This window comes from Oncorhynchus masou, chromosome 15 (assembly GCF_036934945.1).
Source record: "Oncorhynchus masou masou isolate Uvic2021 chromosome 15, UVic_Omas_1.1, whole genome shotgun sequence".
In the NCBI taxonomy this organism is placed as follows: Eukaryota; Metazoa; Chordata; class Actinopteri; order Salmoniformes; family Salmonidae; genus Oncorhynchus; species Oncorhynchus masou.
In genome coordinates, this window is record NC_088226.1 from 18,771,844 (window position 1) to 18,797,996 (window position 26,153).

At 45.0% G+C, this 26,153-nt stretch overlaps 1 protein-coding gene across 1 annotated transcript in view; it reads left to right on the top strand.

Moving 5' to 3' along the window:
* LOC135555821 (neurabin-2-like) overlaps positions 1-26,153 on the top strand; it is a 56,854-nt gene that overhangs the window by 17,224 nt on the left and 13,477 nt on the right. Inside the window, exon 3 of the mRNA XM_064988579.1 lies at positions 25,425-25,557. Coding sequence (XP_064844651.1) covers positions 25,425-25,557 — 133 coding nt within the window. The remainder of the gene's footprint in view (positions 1-25,424; positions 25,558-26,153) is intronic.

The window sequence follows — 26,153 nt, forward strand, 5'->3', positions numbered from 1 at the left end:
ATTCCAGTCTGTGCTAGCAAAACAGTCTTGTAGCTTAGCATCGGCTTCATCTGACCACTTTTTTATTGATCAAGTCACTGGTGTTTCCTGCTTTAATTTTTGATAGGAATTAGAAGGATAGAATTATGGTAAGATTTGCCAAATGGGGGATGAGGGAGAGCATTCTATGTGTCTCTGTGTGTGGAGTATAGGTGGTCCAGAGTTCTTTTTCTGCACATTTTAACATGCTGATAGAAATTTGGTTTAAGATTCCCTGCATTAATGTCAGCCGGCCTCTTGGTTAGCATTTTCTTGTTTGCTTATGGCGGAATACAGCTCATTCAATGCTGGCTTAGTGCCATCCTCTGACTGTGATGGTATGTAAACAGAATACAAAGAATACAGATGAAAACTCCCTCGGTAGGTAGTGTGGTCTACAGCTTATCATGAGATACTATACCTCAGGCGAGCAATAACTTGAGACTTCCTGAGATATCGTGCACCAGCTATTGTTTACAAAAATACATAGACCGCTGCCCCTTGTCTTACCAGATACCGCTGTTCTATCCTGCCGGTACATCGTCTAACCAGCCAGCTGTATGTTGATATTGTCATCATTCTGCCACGACTCCATGATGAAGCATAAGATGTTACAGTTTTTAATGTCCCGTTGGTAGTTTAATCTTCCACATAACTCCTCGGTTTTATTGTCCGAAGATTGCACATTTGCGAGCAGAATGGAGGGAAGTGGGGGTTTATTCGATCGCCTATGAATTCTCAGAAGGCAGCCTGAACTTCGGCCCCTTTTTCTCCACCACCTCTTCAAACAGATCACCGGGATCGGGGCCTGTTCCCAAGGAAGCAGTATATCCTTCGCGTCGGGCACATCAGTCATGATAGGAAAAAAGGGATACTGCTAGTCCATGGTGAGTAATCGCAGTCCTGATGTCTAGAAGTTATTTTCGGTCACAAGAAAGGGTAGCGGCAACATTATGTACAAAATAAGTTTTTTTTAAAAAGTTGCAAATAAACAAAGAAAAAAACACAATCGGCTGGGGGCATGTAAAACGTCTGCCTTCTTCTTTGGCGCCGTCTTATGGCATGTATTGTGGGGTATGCATGGATGTGCGCCAGTAGTTCAAACCGACAGCTCGGTGCATTCATCATGTCACTACCTCTCCTAACTACCAGTAGTGATGAAGTCAATCTCTTCTCCACTTTGATCCAGGAGAGATTGAAATGCATATTATTAATATTAGCTCTCTGTGTACATCCAAGTGCCAGCTGTGCTGCCCTGTTCTGAGCCAATTGCAATTTTCCTAAGTACCTTTTTATGGCTCCTGACCACACGACTGAGCAGTAGCCCAGGTGCGACAAAACTAGGGCCTGTAGGACCTGCCTTGTTGACAGTGCTGTTAAGAACGTAGAGCAGCACTTTATTGTGGACAGACTTCTCGCCATCTTAGCTACTGTTGTATCAATATGTTTCTGACAACCAAGATTACATCTTCTGTAGGCTATGGCAATGACCCATTGGAACCGTAACTTGGCATGGACATTTAGCCACAACACCTTTAAACATTTCGGTCTGGTAGAAGATTTGGTCAGTGATGATATAACAGTGCACTGGCTGGCTCGTGTGTGTGGGTCTAGAAAGAAGTGTGTGTGTGTGTGTGTGTGTGTGTGTGTGGGGGGGGTCTAGAAAGGTGTGTGTGTGTGTGTGTGTGGGTCTAGAAAGAAAGGTTGTGTGTGTGTGTGTGTGTGTGGGGCAATGCACTGCCGTTTGGCATGCAGCACGTTGACAGTGCTTGCTGTGACTTGTAGTGCAGTGCAACGCGGGCCAAAAATAAATTGACAACCTAAATCATTCGGCGGGCCAGATAGTAATGTGTCACTGACCAGGTCCGGCCCGCGGGCCTTGAGTTTGACACTTGTGGTCTAAATCTATTGTTTATATGTTTATGGCTGGACTGTGTGATGGAGTTCGAATGGTGATCTGTGTGCATTTTGTGTCAGTTTGGAGAAACTGGGTGTATCATATTAAAGAGAGGAAGGAGAACAATACCAATGGCATGCCTGAGCAGCACAGCAGACCTCCCTCGCTTTCCCTCCCTCGCCTCAGTCTGCCATTCCCCTCTCCCTGGAGAGAAGGATTCATAAAAAAACCTGTCTCTCCCTTTCTTTCTTTCTCCCAAATCCTCAACAGGAAATAGGCTATGCCGTGAGCCTCATTGTGCCAGTTCACACCCAATACACCTCCGAATTTCAATGTAGCTTTTAAGTCTTTGATTCCACACTGTGTTTTTTTTTTTTCGGTTTTGAAAACAACCTCACATTACCTATTATCATTTCCCCAGATTTTGCCTCAACAGACATTTTGTGTTGCCATCTGGCATGTTTGCTCTTTTGCCGACGGCGGTTTGCATCCAAAGGGCCGGACTCGTTAGCAGAATCTTTGAAGACTGCTTCTGAGTTCCGAGTAGAACCTCTAAGAACAGGAATCGGACAGAGCGCATGTTCCATTTATTTCAATTGGTTTGCCTCACCAACAGTGCAATATTGTTCTCCACCATCCAGGCTGTTTGTCTTGAACTCTTTCTATGCCACTTCTAGACCATTTTACTGATACAGACCAGTTACTGTATTACCAATGGTCTTAACTCAATTTAAACATGCTATTGTATTTGTTCTGGTTCATTAGCCTAACCTTGGGAGTCTCTCTCCAGTCTGCTAACAGTGTTCTGCCTGTGTGAACGAAAGCTCCTAATGATCCTAATTATCTCCGAACCTCATTCCATCTCTCCGATGCCTTCGGAATTGCCTGCTGTTGCAATCCCCCATTACAGAATCGGGGGGGGGGGGGTTGTTGTCTGTTGAAGCTTTGTAACAAATGAGGATATAGCATGACTTCAACATTACCAGTAAAAGCCAATGTAATTCGACCCCAGTGTTTGTTTCTGCCAACTGGAAAATCACAAGTTTATGACGCTCCTCGTCCATTGTTACTATATCGTCTTTGTCTTGTGCCCTCGTGTTAGAGAGCCTACTCCTCTGTAGATGCCCATGAACTGAAACATGCTTAGAATGAGGGAGGAAGAGTGTTTTTTTTTTAAATTCCTGGCCGTGAGGCGGCCATCTTGGTAGTGATGTAGGCCGATGTGACATGCCCCATTTATGGAAGTAGAGGCATTCTTACACTGTACATGACATAGATTTTGTGAGGTTAACTTCAGCGATAGCGTGTACTGTACCCCCAGTCAGTGTGTGCGGCCGTATGAACTGGTCTTGGCTGTGCTTCAGCCATCAATGAGATTAACGTCCTACTACTCCCAGTATTCATTCCGCTGCTGACTGTAATGGTACAGTAACTCATCTGATTTAAAGCAGCGGTTATTGAATATGGTGTTATGAAATATTTTTTCATTTCACCTTTATTTAACCAGGTAGGCCAGTTGAGGACAAGTTCTCATTTACAACTGCGACCTGGCATATTGACTTGGTTAAATCACAACCCAAAACAGGGAGTTCTGCAGTTCTACATAGGCCTACTCCAATATCTTCTACCTCAGTATGTGCCCCACAAAACAAATCTACTTTCAGGTGCTGTCACAGTCAGAAGCCTGACACAAAGCCAGGTCACAGGTAAACATTGTAAAGCACAGTGTGTGTGTGTGTGTGTGTGTGTGTGTGTGTGTGTGTGTGTGTGTGTGTGTGTGTGTGCGCGTCTGAGTGCCTTGCCGTCAGGGTGAGATGAGAACAGCATTTAACCATATGACCATTTAACGTTATTCCCTGAAATTTTTTTTTCTTATATTTTCTCCTTAAAATAGCTAGCCCTCAAACCTCCAAATCGAGCAACTTTCTCACATTTGAGTTAAATGTAACTGGTCAAGGAAGTATGACAATGTGATTGGCTTACATTCACTCCAAGTGACCCATGAAAGCACTTAGCCTTATAGAACACCTCTGCAGTGAGCTACGTATGTTGATTAATGACTAACCCACTCTCGGTGCGGCGCGATGTGCGATGCTAGCCACATGGTAACCGTCATAATAGGATTACTGCTATGTCTCCGTTCGATAACAGCGACACTTACTAGTGTATACAGGGAAGGGTGGCCATGTTGGAATCCGTGATTCAGAAATACACTGTGAACCAAGATCAACAAGCTGGAGCACTTTGATTCAAGCGTAGCTGATCAGTAACCAAACTTTGTTATGGTGGTCTTTTCAATAAACAACCAAGCCCTGTCGTGATTGATCAACGCTAGTCATTGTTTCCATTCTGCATTTGCGTGTTGGTTACAGTGGAACCTTGGTTTGCATGTGGCTCTTCTGTCTCCCTTCTGTGTTAATGCGACCTGTTTAAGTAACCTAATTGTGAACCATGAAGTCTGGGTTCATAGCATTACACCAGCATGGGTTTCCGTTGTAGTTTGATGATCATGTGAACACAGTCAATCAAGCCATCGCACTCAGAGAAGGCTTTCACCTTCTAATGGTTGTTGATGTGATTGTTGCCCAGGCAACTCCAATCGCTGCTGCCCTTCTTACTTTCAGCCTCTGACATCTGTTTCAGGATCAGATTTTTACCAAAGGCCATGACCATTATGAGCTAACAAGCAGAACAATCCCCTGCAAATGAAACGACTTCAAGGACATTCTACACTGAATGTGAATAATTGTCTTGTCCTCGTCTCGCTCTCTCTCTCTCTCTCTCTCTCCCTCTCTCTCTCTCTCTCGGAGAATGGCTTCTGCCTGTCAGTCTAAACCGTGGCAACCTTTTTCCTACTCACATATTTATATTAAGAATTGCTGTAGCTTCTTCTTCCTCTCCCCTGCACACACACACACACCTTCTCTCTGACACCATATTCACCTGTCTGTCTGTCAATGCATTCCTGCACAATACCCCCATGCTTAAGCTGCCTCTTTACCAAGATGTCAACACCAATGCCATCTAAAGCAGGACTTGCTTATGTCTCACTTTTTTTTCTTCCTTCCTCAAAGCAATGAGCAGGGTTGCCAGTACTGAACCTTTCAATCCACCATTTGTAAAGCTCTTGGGTTTGATTTAGCCTAGTTCTTATAGAGGCTGTCCAAGGAAGGTCACAGTAGGGGAACAACTGGCAACCCTCTCACTAGTTATGACTCACACCCTGGTCTCTGTCTCAACATGCTCCTGAGCCATGACTCAATCCTGCTGCTTTCATTTATTTTTTCCTTTCTCTAAAGCTCTCTCTCTTTATTTTTGCTCCATTTCTTTTGTCCTCTCTTTCTAGCTCTTTACCTGGCTCTGACTGACTGCTTTCTCTCTTTCTTTATCATGTTGTCTCTCTCTCTCTGTCTTTCTTTATCTTTCTTACTCTTCCCTCTTGAGACAATTCAAAAGTCACAAAATAAGAAATGTGCCACGAATCGACTGAATTGAAATGGAATTGAGCCCAGCCCTGAAAGATAACATGTCATCAACACTCCAATGTTACAGTTACAGTGCATTGTGGGGGATTTGTATTTTTTTTTGTGGACGGCACATGGAGACTTTTAGCCCTTTTGGATACAGGCTTAGTTAATGACTTTCTCAGACACACAAAGAAGCTAGGCTAGATTCTGCTGTTAGTGTTATTGTGTTTTCTCTCCGACCTGTTTTCCTGGTGATTGGGAGAGGCGCCTACGAGGGCACGGGGAAGTGTGAACCGCGCCCGCCGTGATAAAGGGGGAAAGGCGAGGAGGAGAAGTTGGTGGGAGGGAGGTCTATATATATATCTATATATATATATGATGATTTATATAGATATATGATATGTGATAGGATATAGATATAGAGTTTGGTGGAATGGAAGGAGGGAAAATGAGAGAAAGAGAGGGGGGTTGATTCAGGATGTCCCCCCAGACTGCAGAGTCTAATGAAGTGCGCAGTGCACCCCCCCCCCAACATCCACACTCACCCCCATTCCCCTTTCCAGCTTCTCTCAGCCCACTTCCCCTCTCTGACCGACTCTGATGGCGAGGTTGTGGTGTGGCGGCCTGGAACTCCCACATCCTCCGTTTTTAGAAAGCGCTTATTATTTTCTCCACTTGTCCTCAAGCTGTCTGCACCGTCTCCACCGCCTGTCACTACAACTCCTCTGCTCTTTCCGTGACGCCGTAGCTACGCGTCAGCTGGTACCGCTGCTGGGTCAGTTTATGCTCGCTTTATTACGTATGCAATACCGCAGCGCTAGGGCCACAGTGAATCCCTTGAATAGGAGCAAACGTAGACTTTTCTTTACTTTTCGACGTCTGTCTCAACCTGGTATTTCGAGGCAAGGCCTTTCATTTCTCAACTAGAGTAAATTCCATCCCTGTTGCACCCCACTTTTTTTGTAGTTTTTGACATATTTTTTGCCTATTCGACGTGCCCTCAGTGAAACGTGCCTTAGTATACTACAGACACACCTTGGTTGTATTTGTCGCTGCCAGAGCTTCTGTTGAAGTCTCAAACATTTGTTGTGTTTGAAGTGTAAAGTGAACAGTAATTATTATGCTTTTTTATTTTTTAATTGAAACTTTCCTTAAAAGTGTTCCCAACACCTCTGGCGGTATGCAAACAAAACATAAGGAGAGTTGTTGGTTTGGTCCGTGAGCTCACAGTAAAATCTCAAATGTCTGACGATCTAGTGTGGCTCTCTGGTGTGGCTGGCTCTCGTTCTTACACAACCCTCTTAAATAAGCTTCCCTGTACTTATATTTGGACTCTTGTGTAAGACATTTTTTTTGGGGGGGGGGGCATACAGTATGTGACACGTGTGTGTGTGATCCTTACAATGGATGGCTGTCACGTCATGGCTTGTAGCAGGCTGTCCCTGCTCCCTGCTTAGTGATCGCCTTGTCGATGAACACTGAATATGACCACCGTTGATATCACCGTGTATATAAAAACCTATTGTTGCACGTCTTAGTTCTGCATGTCTAGTTTCATAGGCCGCGATCTCAAAAGAAAAAAAGCCTATGTGCACTAAATGTAACTAAGACGTGAAGAAAATGCTCCTGCATAAGTAATCACGTCTATAAAAACATGCTGCGTCCTCCCATCCGTCCTCCCACTGCCCTGGCATCTCTGTTGCTTTTATGGTTCCGCAGTTTCCTTCGTTTCACAGCAACAAGGAACACTATTTCCAACAAGAATGTTCTCTGGAAGTCGGCCCGCTAGACATGACATCCATTGGAATCACAGCACATAATGTGACAATGTCAAAGTCCCAAAATGGCACCCTATTCCCTGTGTAGTGCACCACTTTTGGCCAGAGCCCTATGGGCCAGTGTGGAAACGGTCAACAAACAGTAAAGTGTTTGTTATGAACTTTTAGAAGTGGGATTTTCCCTGGGCGGTTACTTTAACCATTTGTTACCATTGTCACCGTGTTACAGATTGTGACAACACGACGGCCATTTCAAAAGCCAATCCAACGGGTACCTGCTGACTTCAAGGTCTAATCACGCCTTGTGAGGGCCGAGGTCATGAAAGACTTAGCAATATAAACTTGTTTACGAGAGCCGAGGGCAGGCAGGAAACAGCAGTTAGTGCTGAAGAGAGAGAGAGAGGGCTGTGTTCATGTTGCGCTAGTGACGCACAGCTTTTACTGTCACTTAGCTAGCTGGGCTACAAGAGGCCCCGGGAGGAGGAGGAGGAAGTGCACTGAAACCAAGGTGTTTCGGCTTTCGCAACAGGCAGCGCCAAACATAGATGTATAAGTAATAGCTCGGGTATTACCACAACCAAAGTGTGGTAATTGCTTCCAAGTAGAAATAGCTCCATTGACTGATTGGTCTTTTTTTTTGTTGGTAATTGTAGATCTATGTGTCTATCTGGTCTATTTTACATTCTTTTTATATACAGTTTATTCTATAGAAGAGGTTTGTATGGAAAGTGATACTGTCGCCCTCAGTGCCCTGTTGTCACCCAACACTGTCTCTTCTTCAAGCAATGTAGATATGATCTGAAAACATGTTTGGTGCTTTGTTCTTACTTCCTGAATTGTTTGGCAGTTGTAATGCCTACTCTGTTCTACATGTCAAATTCTACAAATGTGTTACCCTAAAAGTGAATTGTGTTAGGTGGTATAGCTGACTTTCGCCTCATTCTTTTTACATTACTGTCAGTGTCTTTTTTTTTTAATACTGAGTAACAGATCAATTGTGTGTGTGTGTGTGTGTGTGTGTGTGCGCGCGCGTGTGCGCCACACACACTCCATTGTGACATGTAAAGTCTGTTCCATGGCAATGACCCCCATTAGCACTGGTAGACTGAGACCTATTTCTCTGTCCTTTAGTTTCTGTGCAACACTTTCTGAGACGGCTTCCGCCCGGAGAACGGCTTTTCTGGACGACATTGTGATTGTTTGGCCCCAAAATGGCTGTCGTCAGCGAGGAATGTCACTCTGGCTCAGTGGCCTCCAGGGCTGTTTTTGCTCTCACGTGTCGTGGCTAAAAGACCGAGAGGAGGAGAGGGGGGGTGGTGAAGAGGACCTTTTTAAGACAAGCTTTCACCTTGTGCGTGTCCTGTTTTCCTACCTTTCACACTCGCAACTTCCACTAAGTATCTCTTCTCCGATGACAGCCGATCTTTGACGTTTTTAGTTTGTCGTTTTTTTTTTCCTGTGTTATGCTAATTATTTACGCGAGGTACATCTCTTCACGTGACGGGCAGACTTTGAATAGACTTTTTGCGGTTCTACTGGTTGTCTTGTTATTGTTCTTGTTTTACTGCAGGATGGTCCCAGAGGGTTGTTTTGGTCTCGGAGAGGAAGTGCTAAGGCTGCTCACACACAGGCTATTTTCCTCCCCTTCTCCTCCTCCGCCTGGGAGAAAATGGCGCCTGTCTTTGGCTGGAAACACAGGGGGTTGGTTGTGAAGAGGGCCACAACGGGTCAGGCTGAAGTGGAAAGAGACAGAAAAAATGAGAGAGAGAGAGCTTTTCTGTCTTTCGCTCTCTCGCTTTCTGTTCACGTCCCTTTGATAGTCTTCCACTGGCTAGAAGCCTGTGGAATGGTTAGAAAGAAAGAGAGAGTGTGAGGGAGAGAGCACACTGCCATCTTTGTTCTCTTTCACTCTCTTGTCTCCTTCCCTCTTTTGCTCATGAGATCTGTGCCTCTCCCTGCCACTCTCTCCCACTGCCTCGCTCTTTTCTTCCTCTCATTCCATCTTTCTCTGTCTGCCGTCTCTCTGTCAACCTCCCGAGCTCTCTTGTCAGTTAGTGCCACTGTCTCCCCTCTCGCTTTCTGTCACCCCTCTGTCACCCCTCGACCCTCCTCCTTTTGCGCTGTCCTCTAACTTGATCTCTCTCTGTCTTTTTCTCCACCCCTCCTGCATCCACCTCACTGCGTATCCGCTCAAAGCAGCCATTTAAAGAAATGGTCTCATTGTAAAAGCTGCCACCCTTTCTCTGGGTGGCAAACTCATCCAGCCCAGAAAGCCTACTCACTGCTCCTGCATTATGTATGCGTTGTTTTGTTGTTGTCCCTCCGCTGTGTGTGCCTGGTGGGTCCTGTTTTTTTTTAGGGGGGTCCCGATCCACACTGTACAGGAGGGACCATTTTGCCACTAAGTGTGTCTATGTCTGTCTGTCTGTTTGTGTGCTTGGTTAGCTGTTTTCTAAATGGGATTCCTGGAGCCACACATTTAGCAACCGGCTGGGTGGTTGTGGAGAGGAAGGAGGGAGAGAGGAAGGAAGGAGGGATGGGGAAGTAGAGATGCAGTGGTTTGGGGAGAGATATCATGATTGGTTTGTTTGTTGTAACTGGTAGAAGCTTTGGGGTGGGTCTTTCTCTCCGTCTGGCATTTGGTAGTTCAGTTAAAGTAGCTGTATTGTTGCTAGTAGCCGTAGTCTAGAAGCACTGGCAGTTGTCTCACTAACATAATTGTAACTGTGCAGAGTTTACAGTGAACGCAACAGTAGTAGCTACTAGCAGCCGTGACCTCGGAGGCAGTAGCCAGTCTCAGTCAATGGGACAGAGAGGCTGAGACGACTCAGTGCCCTAGGCGGGTGGGTGGCATGCCTTTTGACCCCTGACCCTTTTCCCTCCACCCTACTGAGCCTCTTTTGTGTGGCCAAAGGACAGCCATTTTGGCCAGTGGAATGCGCCCGTTATCGGCCTCGGTCCAGTGGCCAGAGAGAAATAAAGGCCCTGTGAGGATCATAAAGGGCCTAATCAGGCTTTTACAGCTGCTCAGGCTGAGATGGAAGTGTGTACTGTATGGAAACACACATACATTGTAGTAACCCAATGTGTGGACAGTACTACAGCTAGTGTTTCCCTGTGACATAATGTGCAGTAGTAGTCCCATACCAGCGGTACAGTACACCAGCAGCAGGGGTATTTATGGGGGTTCATCATTAAAAGGATGCAGGCTGAGAAGGACATGACCTCTAAAAGAGCGAGAGAGACATGCCCCTGCTTCTTCGTCAGACATAGCTCAATGACTGCCCTGGTGTGTGTGTGTGTGTGTGTGTGTGTGTGTGTGAGAAAGGGGGAGACCATTTGTGCATTCTTAATGTGTATCTGTGGCATCTGGCCAGTATGTAGGAGAGAGTGTTCATATCTTTATGTGTGTGTGTAGTTATATTGGTGAGCGTGTGTGTAAGCCCTCCTCCATTCTCTCTAAGCTGATTGGACGGTCTCTGACAGCCAGTGTGCTCTGTGGCAGCAGTGCTGTGATTGGTCCAGCTGCTCCAGTGGCGGGGGCTGTCCCAATTGGGGGGGAGTTTGACGTCAGTACTGCTCACTGGGTCAGCATGGCGAGAAGGGAGGAGAGAAAGAGGGGGGAAGATGGAGGAGCAGGAGGGAGGGGACACTGCAGCATTCAGAACCCCTCCAATACAAGGACGGATGGGTTTTTTTCTTGCCAGGTTGGAGGAGGAAAGATGGAGAGGAGAGAGGAGACATTCATATACACTCTCTCTCTCTCTCGCTCTCTCTGCAGTGACACTACTGCTGGTAGTAGTGCGTCGAGGGCCTGCTATTTTCAATGGCGGTTGTGCAGAAGGCGTTGGGGGAGGCATTTGACTATTGTGGCTTCTGCAATGTTGGATTCTTGGTGGGCAAGGATAGAATGTGGGAAACTTTAAGGTGTTAGCAAGGCTCACACCATTAGAAATATGGATAACCGGGCCTGCCAGGAAAACACTTAATTGTTTTTTAAACTCTAAACGGAGAGTGTTCAACTCTGCATGTTGACTTGTCATTTATTATTTGTAAAATCGATGGTGGATCGCTCTGACCTGCAGTACTGTCCCCATTCGTCATGGTGGAGGGACCCGGAACAAACACCTCAAGTACCATGCCGTTTACAGCCAGATACGCTCTCTCGTTGTAGTTCTCTCTTTCTTCCTATCCACTACCTAGTTCCCTCTTGTTGTATTGCTCTCTTTCTCCCTATCCACATCCTAGTTCTTGCTCGCTGTCTCTCTTACGGCTCGCTCGCTCGCTCTCTCTTACGGCTCGCTCGCTCGCTCTCTCTTACGGCTCGCTCGCTCGCTCTCTCTTACGGCTCGCTCGCTCGCTCGCTCTCTCTTACGGCTCGCTCGCTCGCTCTCTCTTACGGCTCGCTCGCTCGCTCTCTCTTACGGCTCGCTCGCTCGCTCTCTCTTACGGCTCGCTCGCTCTCTCTTACGGCTCGCTCGCCCTCTCACTGCTCGCTCTGTTTCTCACTATGTACAGGGCCAATAACAGAAATGAAGATCCTTCATTTTCTCCCTCACTCCTTCTGGCGAGAGGTAGGGGGTTATTAGAACAGAGGGAATGCTGCATTTCTCTCTCTCTCTCTTCTCTTTCTCTTTCTCTCTGATTAGCAGGGAGGAGAGTGTCACTCCTTCTATTGCTCTCCTCATCACCCCCCACCCATGTCTTTCCTCCTCTCCTTCCTCACCCCCCCACCCCTTGTCCTCTTCCTCTCCCTTCCTCATCACCCCCCACCCCTTGCTCTCCTCATCACCCCCCACCCCCCCCCCCCATGTCTTTCCCTCCTCTCCTTCCTCATCACCCCCCACCCATGTCTTTCCTCTCCTCCTCCTCTCTCTCCCTTCCTCATCACCCCCCCACCCCTTGTCTTTCCTCTCTTCCTCTCCCTTCCTCATCACCCCCCACCCCTTGTCTTTCCTCTCCTCCTCCTCAGCACCCCCACCCCCCTCTCCCCTTGTCTTTCCTCTCTCTCCCTTCCTCATCACCCCCACCCCTTGTCTTTCCTCTCCTCCTCCTCTCTCTCCCTTCCTCAGCACCCCCCACCCCTTGTCTTTCCTCTCCTCCTCCTCTCTCTCCCTTCCTCAGCACCCCCCACCCCTTGTCTTTCCTCTCCTCCTCCTCTCTCCCTTCCTCATCACCCCCACCCCTTGTCTTTCCTCTCCCTCCTCCTCTCTCTCCCTCCCCTTCCTCAGCACCCCCCACCCCTTGTCTTTCCTCTCTCCTCCTCCTCTCTCTCCCTTCCTCATCACCCCCACCCCTTGTCTTTCCCTCCTCCTCCTCTCTCTCCCTTCCTCATCACCCCCCACCCCTTGTCTTTCCTCTCCTCCTCCCTCTCCCTCAGCACCCCCCACCCCTTGTCTTTCCTCTCCTCCTCCTCTCTCTCCCTTCCTCAGCACCCCCACCCCTTGTCTTTCCTCTCCTCCTCCTCTTTCCCTTCCTCCACCCCCCACCCCTTGTCTTTCCTCCTCTCCTCCCTCCCTTCCTCCTCTCCCCCCCACCCCCACCCCCTTGTCTTTCCTCTCCTCCTCTCTCTCCCTCCCTCCTCAGCACCCCCCACCCCCATCTTTCTTCTCACTCCTTTTGTCCCTCCCTCAGCACGTTTTGTATCGGTTCAATCATTTCTAGTCGTCGTCTGTCTGTGTGCCCTGGAAGGGTTAAACGGACAGAACACAGAGGATTTGCTTGTCAATCTCCAGTGTGTCTCTCCCTGCAGAGATGAGAGAGTGCAGTGTGCTAACAGTGCAAAGCCCCAAATCCACAATTGAACACTGTTATATTGGATATATATCATATTGAGTGTTGATTGGACATGCATTGATTATGTGACAGAGATGACTGTGCCTGTCGGTATGCTGACTAGTGTGATAGTTGTTTTGTGACGGGCTTGACAATTTTCACCCGACGGTGATTGTGTTGCCACATGCCTCGCGTTACCGAGTCTCATATTCGGCTGCATCACCTTATCCATCAACAGAGTGGTTCTCTGTCAACCGAGACACAGTGAAATGACAGGGACATGATGAGGGGATAGCTCCCACCCCTGCCGTCTCTCCTCCTCATACAGCTGGGTTGTAAGTAAGTTCGCCTCGTAGGAGCAGGAGCCCATCTCCTGTTTCTGTAGCGTGAGGCAGCTTGATGTACCAGTACACCCCCCCCCCCCCCTCCCCAGACAGGGTGCTAGTCTATCACAGGGCTTTGCCCCAATCTATCTCCTTAATGCTGAGTGCCAAGCAAATTGGGTCCCATTTTTACAGTCTTTGTTATGACTCTTTCAGGGCGGACACTCTAAACACAAGGCCACTGAGTTGGCTACAGCTGGGGTGTACACACCGTAATGAAATGTGATTGCTTTATTGATTGGTAACCACTAAAAGCAGCCATACATCATAGGATCAATAACATTTATTTAAGCTTTGATCTTTGAACCCCAAATGGTGTTGGAACATTGGGAGATCTGTTGTCGTTTGAGGCCTCCAGGCTTTTTTTGGGGGGGGCTAAGCACTCTGTGACAAATGACCTTTTGTGTAATGTAAAACAAAAAACCAAGGAAGGTTAATTGAACAGGAAATTGAACGTCGCTTCAGCTCGATGGCCTCAGACACAGTCCTTAGCTACTGCGGTTTAGCTACTATGTGTCATGCGTTTATCTGGTTTGAGCCCTGGTATGAGTCGATATTCAAGTCAGCCAATATCATATACAGTAATTAACTCAACACGTTATTTATATGAATGCTTTCCTTCAGCTCAAAAAAAATGATGTTTACGTGCTGCACACGAGCCACGTTGTTGTTTTGGTTTGAATCTTGCCCAAAGTCTGATTTTTGTCTTCAGCCCTGGTCTGGTCTCAAACCTGGTACCCTGCCCTGGCTAGCTCAATGTGTTGATGACGATGACAGCCAGAAGCCCTGCAGCTAGTCTGCTCCCTCTCCCTTTCCTCCTCCTCTGCTCCTCCATTCACAGAAAGAGGAGCGTCTATCCCTCCCTTCACTGCTTACTCGGTTATCCATGCTAATGAGCCTGGGGCCAGGGAAGTGGACAGAGCGGTGCAGAGCGGGGAGAAAGGGAACGTGAGATTTTCTCGTCTCCATGTGGATTCCATCCCTTTTAGGAGATCAAAGCTGTCTCTGTCCGTCGTTTTTTTTCAAAACTGCTATTATATATTTCTAATATATGATTTAATATGTTGTATTTCGTACGCTTCCTGCTAATCTAACCGTTTGACATGCTGTACGATAGAAATGGATCTAATGAATGATTTCACTTGCTGAGCGTTGACCTAGTGTTAACAACACAAGATTTAATAGCTTGTAGCTGCTACCCTGCCAGGCTTTAACACACTATGTCCTCATGCACATCTTCTGACACATATCCCCGCTGTTACATAGGAAACTGCTGTGGTGCCTGCAGTGTTCTACCACGACTACATGTCCTACTGCTAATGTAACACTTTACAATGCCATCTGATGGTAACGGAGCTAATAAATAGTCTGTGCTAGTGTCAGTGCTATTGATAGCCAAGGATATCCATGCTAGCTACAGTAATGTGCCATCTCAGTGATGGCTAGCTACATAGCTAGTTGCTACGTTTTAATGGGCATAGATCGGACTGACATGCAGAGGCGTATACTGTAGGCTATATAGTATCCTGCAGGGTTGTTTCTACTTCCAGGGGGATCTCTGTATACAGTACGTAATATCTAATGGTTTTTGAAGCCATCTTTTGAGAATGCATTGAGTGAATGGTTTGATTTAGTCTCCATGTCATTACTTGGCACATCATCCTTACACAATAGACTGGCCAGTCCCTCCCTCTGGCTATGGTAAGATGCCATAGTAACATATCTGCTGTAGAACCCAGAAGGGCATACAAAGCATGTATTGTGTTTCAACTGTGAACGGTCGTTTCAAACACCAACTGGTGTGTGCATCTTCTGAATGGTTTCATTGACTAGAATAGTGCACTGTTTATCTGTAGGCTTAGACCTACTATACAGGCTACAATGTACAGTGATTCAGACCAGTGTTTCCCAAATGGTGGGTTCCTGCGGATTTCTTTGGGTTGAGTCATAAGACTGGGCACTGGCTATATGCTTTTGCTTTATTTGTGGCTTATATTTTCAGGAAAACACCCAAAAGCTCTATTGAAGATACGTTTGAAAAACACACACACACCCACAGGAAGAGAATACTCCCCCCCCCCCCCCAAGTCTGACAGTGGAAACACACACCGACGCGCACACACACACAGGCCTGTCACAGGGGAGGTGGAACACGAGCTCGATCTGTATCTACCACTTCCTGTCACCATGTTGTGCTTCCTGTCATTCCCCAGTAGTGTCTGACACTGTCGCAGAGTCCGTCTTGAGCGTATTCTGCTGATTATGGCCCTATGATACAGCGATTGCGCCACAACGTGGCAGACACCATAGCAACTCCTTAGCGACAAAGATTTATTTTGATTTTTTTACCCAGCACCCTTAGCTGTCAGATGTAGTGACACATGAACCCCCTAGAGACATACAGACAGATTGAGGCTAATGGTGCGCGGGTGTGCGCATGTGTGCGGGCACTGTCAGACTTCATCCCCAGCACATCGTCACATCAAGTCAACAAGGAAATCAACCAACCCTCAAAACCACCGAGCTCTCTCTCTCTCCCCTCTTTCTCTAAACCTGCACTTCTAGACAGGAAAACATCTTCATCAAATTACTCTCTCCCCACTCCCCCCGCCTCCCTCCCTTCCTCCCTCTCTAAACCCCAGCAGTGTGGTCCCTCTCCCCTCCACTGTTAAAACCAGCATGTCTCCTTAGGTTCATTATCAGATCACCAAGTGGATTATTTAGCTAGGCAAACACCCTCCTCTGAATCCTCCTGCCCCTGCTGTGGTAGCTGTTTGCACGCTATGCTAACGTGTTTAGGCCTAAGGCAGCAATGTAAAATAGTGGCTGGGACAAAGTTGGTGTTATAATGTGGAATTTGGGCTTTGAAATAAAGGCTGCAGTTTTCACCTTGAGCAATGTATTTAAAACAAATCTGAATCTCAATTATTAATCATTTTTTAACTGTTTCCAAAAGCAACTATTTGGTTGCTAAGCTAAACCAATCAGATACTCCAAATGTACACTACCGTTCAAAAGTTTGGGGTCACTTATAAATGTCCTTGTTTTTGAAAGATACGCAAAAAAAATTGTCCATTTAAAATAACATTAAATTGATCAGAAATATAGTGTAGACATTGTTAATGTTGTAAATGACTATTGTAGCTGGAAATTGCTGATTGGCCCCTTTTTTTCTCCACTTCCTGTATGACGTGCCCAAAGTAAACTGCCTGTAGCTCAGGCTCTGAAGCCAGGATGTGCATATAATTGGTACCATTGGAAAGAAAACACACAAACACTGAAGTTTGTAGAAATTATTACTCAAATCAATGGCACCAACTAAACAGACTTTTTGGGATACAAAGAAAGATTTTATCTATCAACGACACTAAAATGACGCTACGTGTTATAGCTGGGACCCTTTGGATGACAAATCAGAGGAAGATTTTCAAAGTAAGTGAATATTTAATCGTTATTTGTGAATGTATGAAACGTGTATGTATGAATGTATGAAACGAAAAATATTTCAATGCCAACCTCAAACAATCGCATGGCATGTTTTCCCTGTAATAGCTACTGTAAATTGGACAGTGCAGTTAGATTAACAAGAACTTAAGCTTTCAGACGATATAATACACATATGTACATAAAATATTTAAAATCCATATTATTTATTTGAATTGCGTGCCCTCCAGTTTCACCGGAAGTTGTCCCACTAGCAGGACCTCTAGCCTAAGAAGTTAATGGAATATCTACATAGGCGTACAGGAGGCCCATTATCAGCAAACATTACTCCTGAGTTCCATGGGCACGTTGTGTTAGCTAATCCAAGTTAATCAAGCTAATCATTTTAGAAGGCTAATTGATCATTAGAAACCCCTTTTGCAATTATGTTAGCACAGCTGAAACTGTTGTTCTGATTTAAAGAAGCAATAACACTGGCCTTCTTTAGACTAGTTGAGTATCTGGAGCATCAGCATTTGTGGGTTTGATTACAGGCTCAAATTGGCCAGAAACAAATAACTTTCTTCTCAAACTCGTCAGTCTCTTCTTGTTCTGAGAAATGAAGGCTATTCCATGCGAAAAATTGCCAAGAAACTGAAGATCTCGTACAATGTTGTGTACTACTCCCTTCACAGAAAAGCGCAAACGGTCTCTAACCAGAATAGAAAGAGGAGTGGGAGGCCCCGGTGCACAACTGAGCAAGAGGACAAGTGCATTAGAGTATCTAATTTGAGAAACAGACGCCTCACAAGTCCTCAACTGGCAGCTTCATTAAATAGTACCCGCAAAACACTAGTCTCAACGTCAACAGTGAAGAGGTGACTCCGGGATGCTGGCCTTCTCCGGGATGCTGGCCTTCTCCGGGATTCTCTCTCTCTGCGGGTTCCATGCTTTAATCACATGCATGAGCCTATTGCCCAAACTGATTGCTTTTATATGGTGTTCCTCTGTGAGGGATGCTGAAAATACTCTAGTCACATTGTGTGTGTGTGTGTGTGTGTGTGTTCCATGGTAACCAGGCCAACAGTGTCAAACATGGGCCCACATGCCCAATTTTCATCACTCTTAAGGCGCATGAAACCATATGCTTATTTTTTTTTTTTACGGAAAAACTGCTAGTGAAATACAACCTACGCACAAACTCTGCCCCGCCTCACTGGAGTCTAAACTGCTGACTGTGCCAGAGCTTCTACATACATTCGTCCATTGTGTTCGCCTTCTGAATGTTACCTCATGTCTCACTCTCCCTCCACCACTCTCACCCCAGCCAGCCATCATAACCCCTCCACCCCACTGAAGTGCACATACAGCTAGCTGGGCAGTGCCTAGAGAGAAGTAACAGGCTATGCTAGGGTTGTTATTGCTATGCTGTTAGCATTAGCAACGTGCTAGCGTAGTGCCAGCTAAATCCTGTGGAATGGCTGAGAGGCAGGAACCAGGAGATGGGTAAACACAGTGGTCAGCCCAGCCACATTCCTCACTGTCTCTGTTTGCGTCCCAAATTGCACCCTATTCCCTGTACATTTAATCTGGGCCCATAGGACCATTTGGGATGCAAAACTTTCTACCCATCTCCCGAAGTAACCCGCTGAAGGTAGAGGTTGCCCTTAACATATCTAGGTTGAGATTTACCCTCGCTCTTCATCTCAACCATTTGGGAGATTGATGGAATAATAGCTGATCCTGTATAAATTGTTAAGAACAGCTCCCACAAATTGAAAACAACCAGAGCATCTGTTTTATCCCCCCTCTCGCTCTCTTTTTTTCTTTCTTTCTCTCGGACTCCCCCTGAATTGGGTTAGTCCATGGCAGTGTACGAAGTCTGCGTTCCCTACTAAAGCTACATTCGGTGTGCTAATCCTACTTCATACTATTTAGAACACACTGTTTAGTAAGAACGAATGCAGTAAGCAAGACACATCACCATATTAGGCTCATCCTACTGAGAATGCGTAATCGAATGCACAATTGCGTTGATTCCAGCCATTCGTTCATTTTGGTACAGCGTGTCGCTTTATGTGATTATCAGTTGTCAAACAAGTGGATCTCGAAAGACGATTCTCTTCCTCAATAGTGTGCTGTGGAATTCTACGAGATGAAAAGCCAAAACGAGCATGACATCCTGGCATTTTAAAGCATACTAAATGTTCGAAATGTCAAACTATAAAATGTTATTTTTGCATACCCCAAATGTCTCCTATTTAGAACGCAAGTATAGGTATTCTGACACTCCCTGCCACAGCTCCAGGGGACGGGCGGGCGGGCAGGCAGGCAGGGAACTATGACAAGCTGCCAGCTAGGGATGATGCCAGAGCAGGGCCCAAAATTCAGACTTGGTCTCGTACTGTACTATCAACATGATTTATTCACATCTGTGTGCTATACAGTAGCCTGCTTGCTAGCCTGATGTTGCTATGTGTCATTGTGTGTCTTTGGTGAGATGACAATATAGCATTTGTGAATGTAGAGCTAGTCAGGCACACATGCTAACTGCACATCTACATGGATACATTATCTGAAAATTGTTGGCTACTGTAACTATCTCAGCCACCCTTATTCACTACAATAACTTCACTCTCAGCTGTAGTTTTTTTTTTTTTTTTTTTTTTACTGGTTTGCATTTGGCTGGTGTTTTATGGCTGTGAAATCATGCTGGGCAGCTGCGTTCATTTTCCACTGGTCATATCTGATCTCTGAGGTAATCTGGAATCTGCTCTCTCAGTCCGCCCTCATTCTCATGTTGTATTTCATGCTGGTAACCACAAACCAGTTTATAATAGAAATAAGGCACCTTGGGGGTTTGTAGTGTATATGGCCTATATACCAATATACTGAACAGAAATCTAATGCAACAATGTCACTGACTTACAGTTTATATAAGGAAATCAGTCAATTGAAATAAATGAAATCATACCTTTATGCCCAGCCAATAAGAATGAGTTTTTCCCCACAAAAGGCTTTATTACAGACATAAATACTACTCTGTTTTATCAGTTGTCTGGGTGGCTGGTCTCAGATGATCCCGCAGGTGAAGAAGCTGGGAAGTGGAGGTCCTGGGCTGGCTTGGTTACACGTGAGGCCGGTTGGACGTACTGACAAATTCTCTAAAATGACATTGAAGGTGGCTTATGGTAGAGAAATTAACATTAAATTATCTGGCAACAGCTCTGGTGGATATTCCTCCAGTCAGCATGCCAATTGCATGCCCCCTAAACTTGAAAAGATAAACATCTGTGGCGTTGTGTAACAAAACTGCACATTTTAGTGGCCTTTGTTTGTCCCCAGCACAAGGTGCACCTGTGTAATGATCATGCTGTTTAATCAGCTTCTTGATATGCCATACCTGTCAGGTGGATGAATTATCTTGGCAAAGGAGAAATACTCACTAACAGGGAAGTAAACAAATTTGTGCACAAATTGAGAAATGTAGCGTTTTGTGCATATGGAAAATGTATAGGATCTTTTATTTTAGCTCATGAAACATGGGACCAACGTTTATATTTTTGTTCAGTAATATATTCCAGTCAGCAGATGCTTCTATCCAAAGCGACTTACAGTCATGCTTGCAAACATTTTACCTACGAGTAGTCCCAGGAATCAAACCCACTATACTGGCATTGCAAGCGTTATGCTCTACTAACAGCTACAGTACATACCTCTCTCTGTCTGTCCTCATTCTTATTACAGCTCTAAAAGCCATTACTTAGATTTTGTCCATTATAGTTTTAGTACAGCACATTTCATAATTGACTCTATAGGAAGATAGAGATTAGTATAGAGAGATATCATTGAGCTGGTCAGCTTTTTCATATCGAGTGAGCGCGGGCAGTATGTTTTATACTCTGACCGATTATTGAAGCTTCCGCTAATTCGGCCATATTGTCAAAGTTATTGTAGATTATGTTTTCAAATGTCAAATAGCTTAATTCGATATTCACAATTTAACTGGGCAACACGCCATGATAGTGGCGACACTGAAAACACACAGGTTTTTTCAAATGTGTGTGCCGTGCACGTTTTAAAAAGTGGGTGAGTGTTTGTGTGTATGTGTAAAATGAATTCCCTGAAGTCTAGACCGAAAGTGATGCTGAGACTGGGGGGGAAAAACTGCCTTCTGACTACCGCCTGGGGAGAAGGAGACAAAGAGAGAGAAACTGGTGTCAAACTAACATTTGCCAAGCTGCGGGTTGCTATGGCGACGGGCATCACGTGACCATGGTGATGGTATTCACACAGAATGGGGAAGCCGTTGAGAGAGCTCAGGTGAGATATTCTTGAAAAGCAGAGTCAAGATTACAATGCATTTGATAAAATATTGATGCTCCTAGGCAGAGAGAGTTAGATTGATGCGATGTGTGTGGAGGGAGAGGTCAAAAACAAGGTTGCGAAAGAAAGGGCCTATGGGATATTTAAGGATTTTTATGCTTGTTTTATTTATTTTCTCTGACCGACCCAATCATTCTATATCCCTCTCACTTTAAATATTCAAGCCTAAATACTGTAAAAATGTGCTTAACAAGTCACATAAGTTACATGGACTGTGCAATAATTGTGTTGACTTGTTGCACCCTCGACAACTACTGTGATTATTATTATTATTTGACCCTGCTGGTCATTTATGAACATTTGAAGATCTTGGCCATGTTCTGTTATCTCCACCTTGCACAGCCAGAAGAGGACTGGCCACCGCTCATAGCCTGGTTCCTCTCTAGGTTTCTTCCTAGGTTTTGGCCTTTCTAGGGAGGTTTTCCTAGCCAACTGCTTCTACACCCGCATTGCTTGCTGTTTGGGGTTTTAGGCTGAGTTTCTGTACAGCAATTTGATATATCAGCTGATGTAAGAAGGGCTATATAAATACATTTGATTTGATTTAACATGATTTCAGAATGACTACCTCGTCTCTATACCTCACACATACAATTGTCTGTAAGGTCACTCAGTCGAGCAGTGAATTTCAAACACAGGTTCAACCACAAAGACCAGAGAGGTTTTCCAATGCCTCACAAAGAAGGGCACCATCTAGGGGTAGATGGGTAAAAAAAAAAAACTAAAACAGATGTTGAATATCCTTTTGAGCATGGTGAAGTTATTAGTAGACTTTCAGTGGTGTATCAATACACTCATTCACTACAAAGATACTATAGGTGTCCTTCCTAACTCAGTTGCTGGAGAGGAAGGAAACCGCTCAGTGACTTCACTGTGAGGCCAATGGTGACTTAAAAAAACAGTTTAATGGCTGTGATATGAGAACTGAGGATGTGTAGTTACTTCGCAATACTAACCTAAATGTAAGAGTGAAAAGAAGGAAGCTTGTACAAAATACAAATATTCTAAGACATGCACCCTGTTGGCAACAAAACTAAAACTGCAAAAAATGTGGCAAAGAAATTAACTTTATGTCCTGAACACAGTGTTATGTTTGGGGCAAATCCAACACATCACTGAGTGCCACTCTTCATATTTTCAAGCATGGAGGTGGCTGCATCATGAGTATGCTTGTAAACAGCAAGGACTAGCTTGTTTTTTTTAGGATAAAAAGAAACGAAATAGCGCATAGAGCTAAGCACAGGGTGAATCGTAGAAAACCTGGATCAGCCTGCTTTCCAACAGACAGAGATTTTAGATATTTCTGTATTTCTTATTCAATAAATTAGCAAACATTTCTAAACACACATTTTCACTTTGTCATTATGGGGTATTGTGTGTAATTGGGTGAAGAAAAAAAGGTCAATTTAATCCATTTTGAATTCAGGCTGTAACTCAACAAAATGTGTAATAACTCAAGCGGTATGAATACTTTCTGAAAGAGAAAGGGGATACCTAGTCAGTCACACAACTGAATGCATTCTACCGAAATGTGTCTTCTGCATTTTAACCCAACCCCGCTGAATCAGAGGTGGAGGGGGCTGCTTTAATGTTGCTATTTGGGACACATCTATAGACTGTCTGTCCATAGACATCCATAGATTGACTGTTTGGGACACATCCATAGACTGTCTGTCCAAAGACATCCATAGACTGACTGTTTGGGACACATCCATAGACTGTCTGGCCATAGACTGACTGTTTGGGACACATCCATAGACTGTCTGGCCATAGACATCCATAGACTGACTGTTTGGGACACATCCATAGACTGTCTGGTTGTAGTTATCTAATAGCTGGAGAGAGAAAAAAAATCATCTTTTCTGGCTGCTGCACAGGGCCAATCCTATGATATTATGCAAAAAAACACTTCTGGTTTGTGTGCTTTGAAATGGCTGTTCCTTTTCTTATGCTATGGTGTGGTGTAAAGTAACTCATCCACAGCTGTCTTAGGACGAAATGTTTCTGTTTTTTAAACATCTGGATGGTGCCGCTGGGCTTTCACCAGCTGAAATGAGCTGTAAAATCAGAGGCATAGTTTTTAGGCTTATATATTCCATTCGGGAGGTGTTATGCAAATGATGTGATGAAATTGAGCCCTCATCAGTTTAAAATCATGTTGATTTACGGGTTGGGCTTGGTTCAGTGGTGTGAAAGAAAGCTAAGAGGTATTGGTATTTACTAGGGGTAGTGATCTGGCTTGCACACAGGAACGACAACACCTACTAGCAGCCCTGAATAGAGTGGCTGATAGGGTGACGTCTTTCACTTGACAAGAAGACGCATCACACTCCTACACTTAATTTTTTTGGAATGAAAAAAGTTTGACTATTTTGATATTGAATCCTGCATTGTTGGGGAGGGGCTTGCAAGCTTCTTTTCGTAAGAGCTTATGAGGCAGACGGTGTTTCATGTCACTCTGGAACGCTGGAACTTGAAGAGGAGATTTGAGGACTTGAACCAATGCTGAATTCCAAAACCTTGTTTGTCATGTTTTCTTTTAGCTTCTTCTCCTTCTGCCTCTTACACAGTAAACCGCCAGTTCCTGTAAAAACCCCACATGGCTCATTACATTCTCCCCTGACCAGCTGATGAACTCAATTCCCTTGTTGCCTACTTTTAATTATTTCTCACATCTGTGCCCCATCTACCTTTCTTTACTCTCCTCCTATGAGCACAAGACATTGAAAAGATGTCTTTGGGCAAATTTGGCTCACTGGGCCTAGATAACATAGAACTGGATTAGGCCACTATGGGATTTGGCGTTAGAATTCTAGCAGTACAAAATCGTAAAGGTTGAGGGTTGTGTTTATCCTTTAACCTCAGCAAGAGGATATCCACCTTATTTATACTTGACCCTCTTAGCACGCTTGTGGATAACTCTGTTAGAGCTGTTGTTGCTCATCTGATTAGTTGGTGTTTTTTTTTTTTTTTTTTACAATGGAATTCAAAATGCATATTAATAATGTTGTCGTGGCAACCCTGGATCAGAACAAATAACTGAATAAAGGATTCCTCACAATTTATAAAATGAATAATACACGTGAAACGCCATGACCTGTGTGTGTGTGTGTGTGTGTGTGTGTGGCCACATGCATGACCCCATTTCAAATATTAAACCTCATCCCACTGAAAGCAGAACACGTACCAAAAAACGCCCTGACCTGCCCGGACACCTCTCTAATACACTAATGCAGGATGGGGTGTTATGAAAAATACATCCCTCTGTTAAATATAAATCACCTGAGTACCACTAAAATACGCCCCACCTAGCCGCTCACTGGAGCACCCTCACCACTGCTCTCCACACCCACATGTTGCCAGCGTAACATGGCACTCCAACACCCCCCAGAAGTATGTCCTCGCTGCCAGAGTGAATTTGGCTAGCTGCAGAGGGAGGAGAGAGGCCTTAAATAAACACACGCTCTCTCTCCTCTCTCTCGCACTCACACACATGAAACTAGATAGACTTTATTAGGTTGGATGAGAAGCCATTAGCTCAGCGAGAAGCCATGAGGGTGTGTGTTTGTATCAGCGAGCCGTATAACACCACCCCTGTCTGTCTGGTTGTTGGAGGCGTCTCCTTCCGCTCCGTTAGCGCCTTGCCTGCCTCTCCTTTTAGCTCCGGGTAGAGGCCTGTAGGCACAGATTTAGGATCAGCTTACACTTCCCGTAGTCTTGTACAACCATTAGTGGTGAACATGCTAAACTGACCTTAGATCATTTTCTACTGCAAGGGTTCCCAAAGTTTTTCACTCTGGGGGGGGGCCCTTCCAGCATCAGGGAACATCCTGCGCACACCCAACGTCTATTTATATGGGCACAAGCACTGTTCATGACAAACTGTTCACCACCCCTCTAGTGGATGGAGAGAATTTTGCAGGTTTGAAGCTTATTCCCTGCAATTCTCCACATTTTGTCTTGGGATGCAAAGGAGATGTTGCGGATTTAAAGCAAATGTTCTTGCAATTCTATACATTTTGCCACAGCTATGTGTTCATGTGATATTTGAGTGACAAAACCATTACATCTATGGGCTAAAAACATTAGCTGACATGGGCTAGATGATCTGGACATTTCAGACAAGTTCTAAATAGCTCTCTAAGGTATGTAATGACTTAACATGACAAGAGGAAAACTGATGATGCACTACTGTTCTAGAGGACATGTCTCTTCTATGGGAAGCCTGTTGTGGTGTAAACCGTGCGTGTTGGTGAGTGTCGAACTGACCTATGACCTTTTTGTCTTCTCTTGGCAGGTGTTCACCACATACTCCAACGAGGACTACGACCGGCGTAATGATGACGTGGATCCCATGGCGGCGTCGGCTGAGTACGAGCTGGAGAAGAGGGTGGAGAGACTGGACCTCTTCCCTGTGGAATTGGAGAAAGGTAAAAACCTGGTGGAATCTTCTAGAGCATTACAGAACCCTACTGATCCTCACTATATTGTTAGTCCTGCATGGTACAGTCGGTAGAGCATGGCGCTTGCAACACCAAGGGCTGTGGATTTGCATACGTAAAATGTATGCACACGACTGTCGCTTTGGAGTTCAATAACATGAACCAGTACAACAGAAAGACAGAAAGAATTAACTGTAACTATTAAAGTTACAACTAGTAGCTAAACATTTTCAGTGAAGTCTGTAGTTTCCATGAACCCCCCCAAAAAAAAATATATATATACAGGCTGTGTCACATCTGGCTGTGATTGGGAAAATATATATATATATATGGGACTCCCAATCACAGCCAGATGTGACACAGCCTGGATTTGAACCAGGAACCGTAGTGACACCTCTTCAACTGAGATGCAGTGCCTTAGACCGTTGCGCCACTCAGGAGCTTGAATTGCTTCAACTAGCTAGTTGAAGTCTTTAAGTAACCTTTACCTTTTTCCTCACAAATCGGCTAGCCACATATATTTGCATGACGAGCAAACACCTTAGTGGTCACCAATGAATCCAGAGTCGCCCGTTATCTCCTTA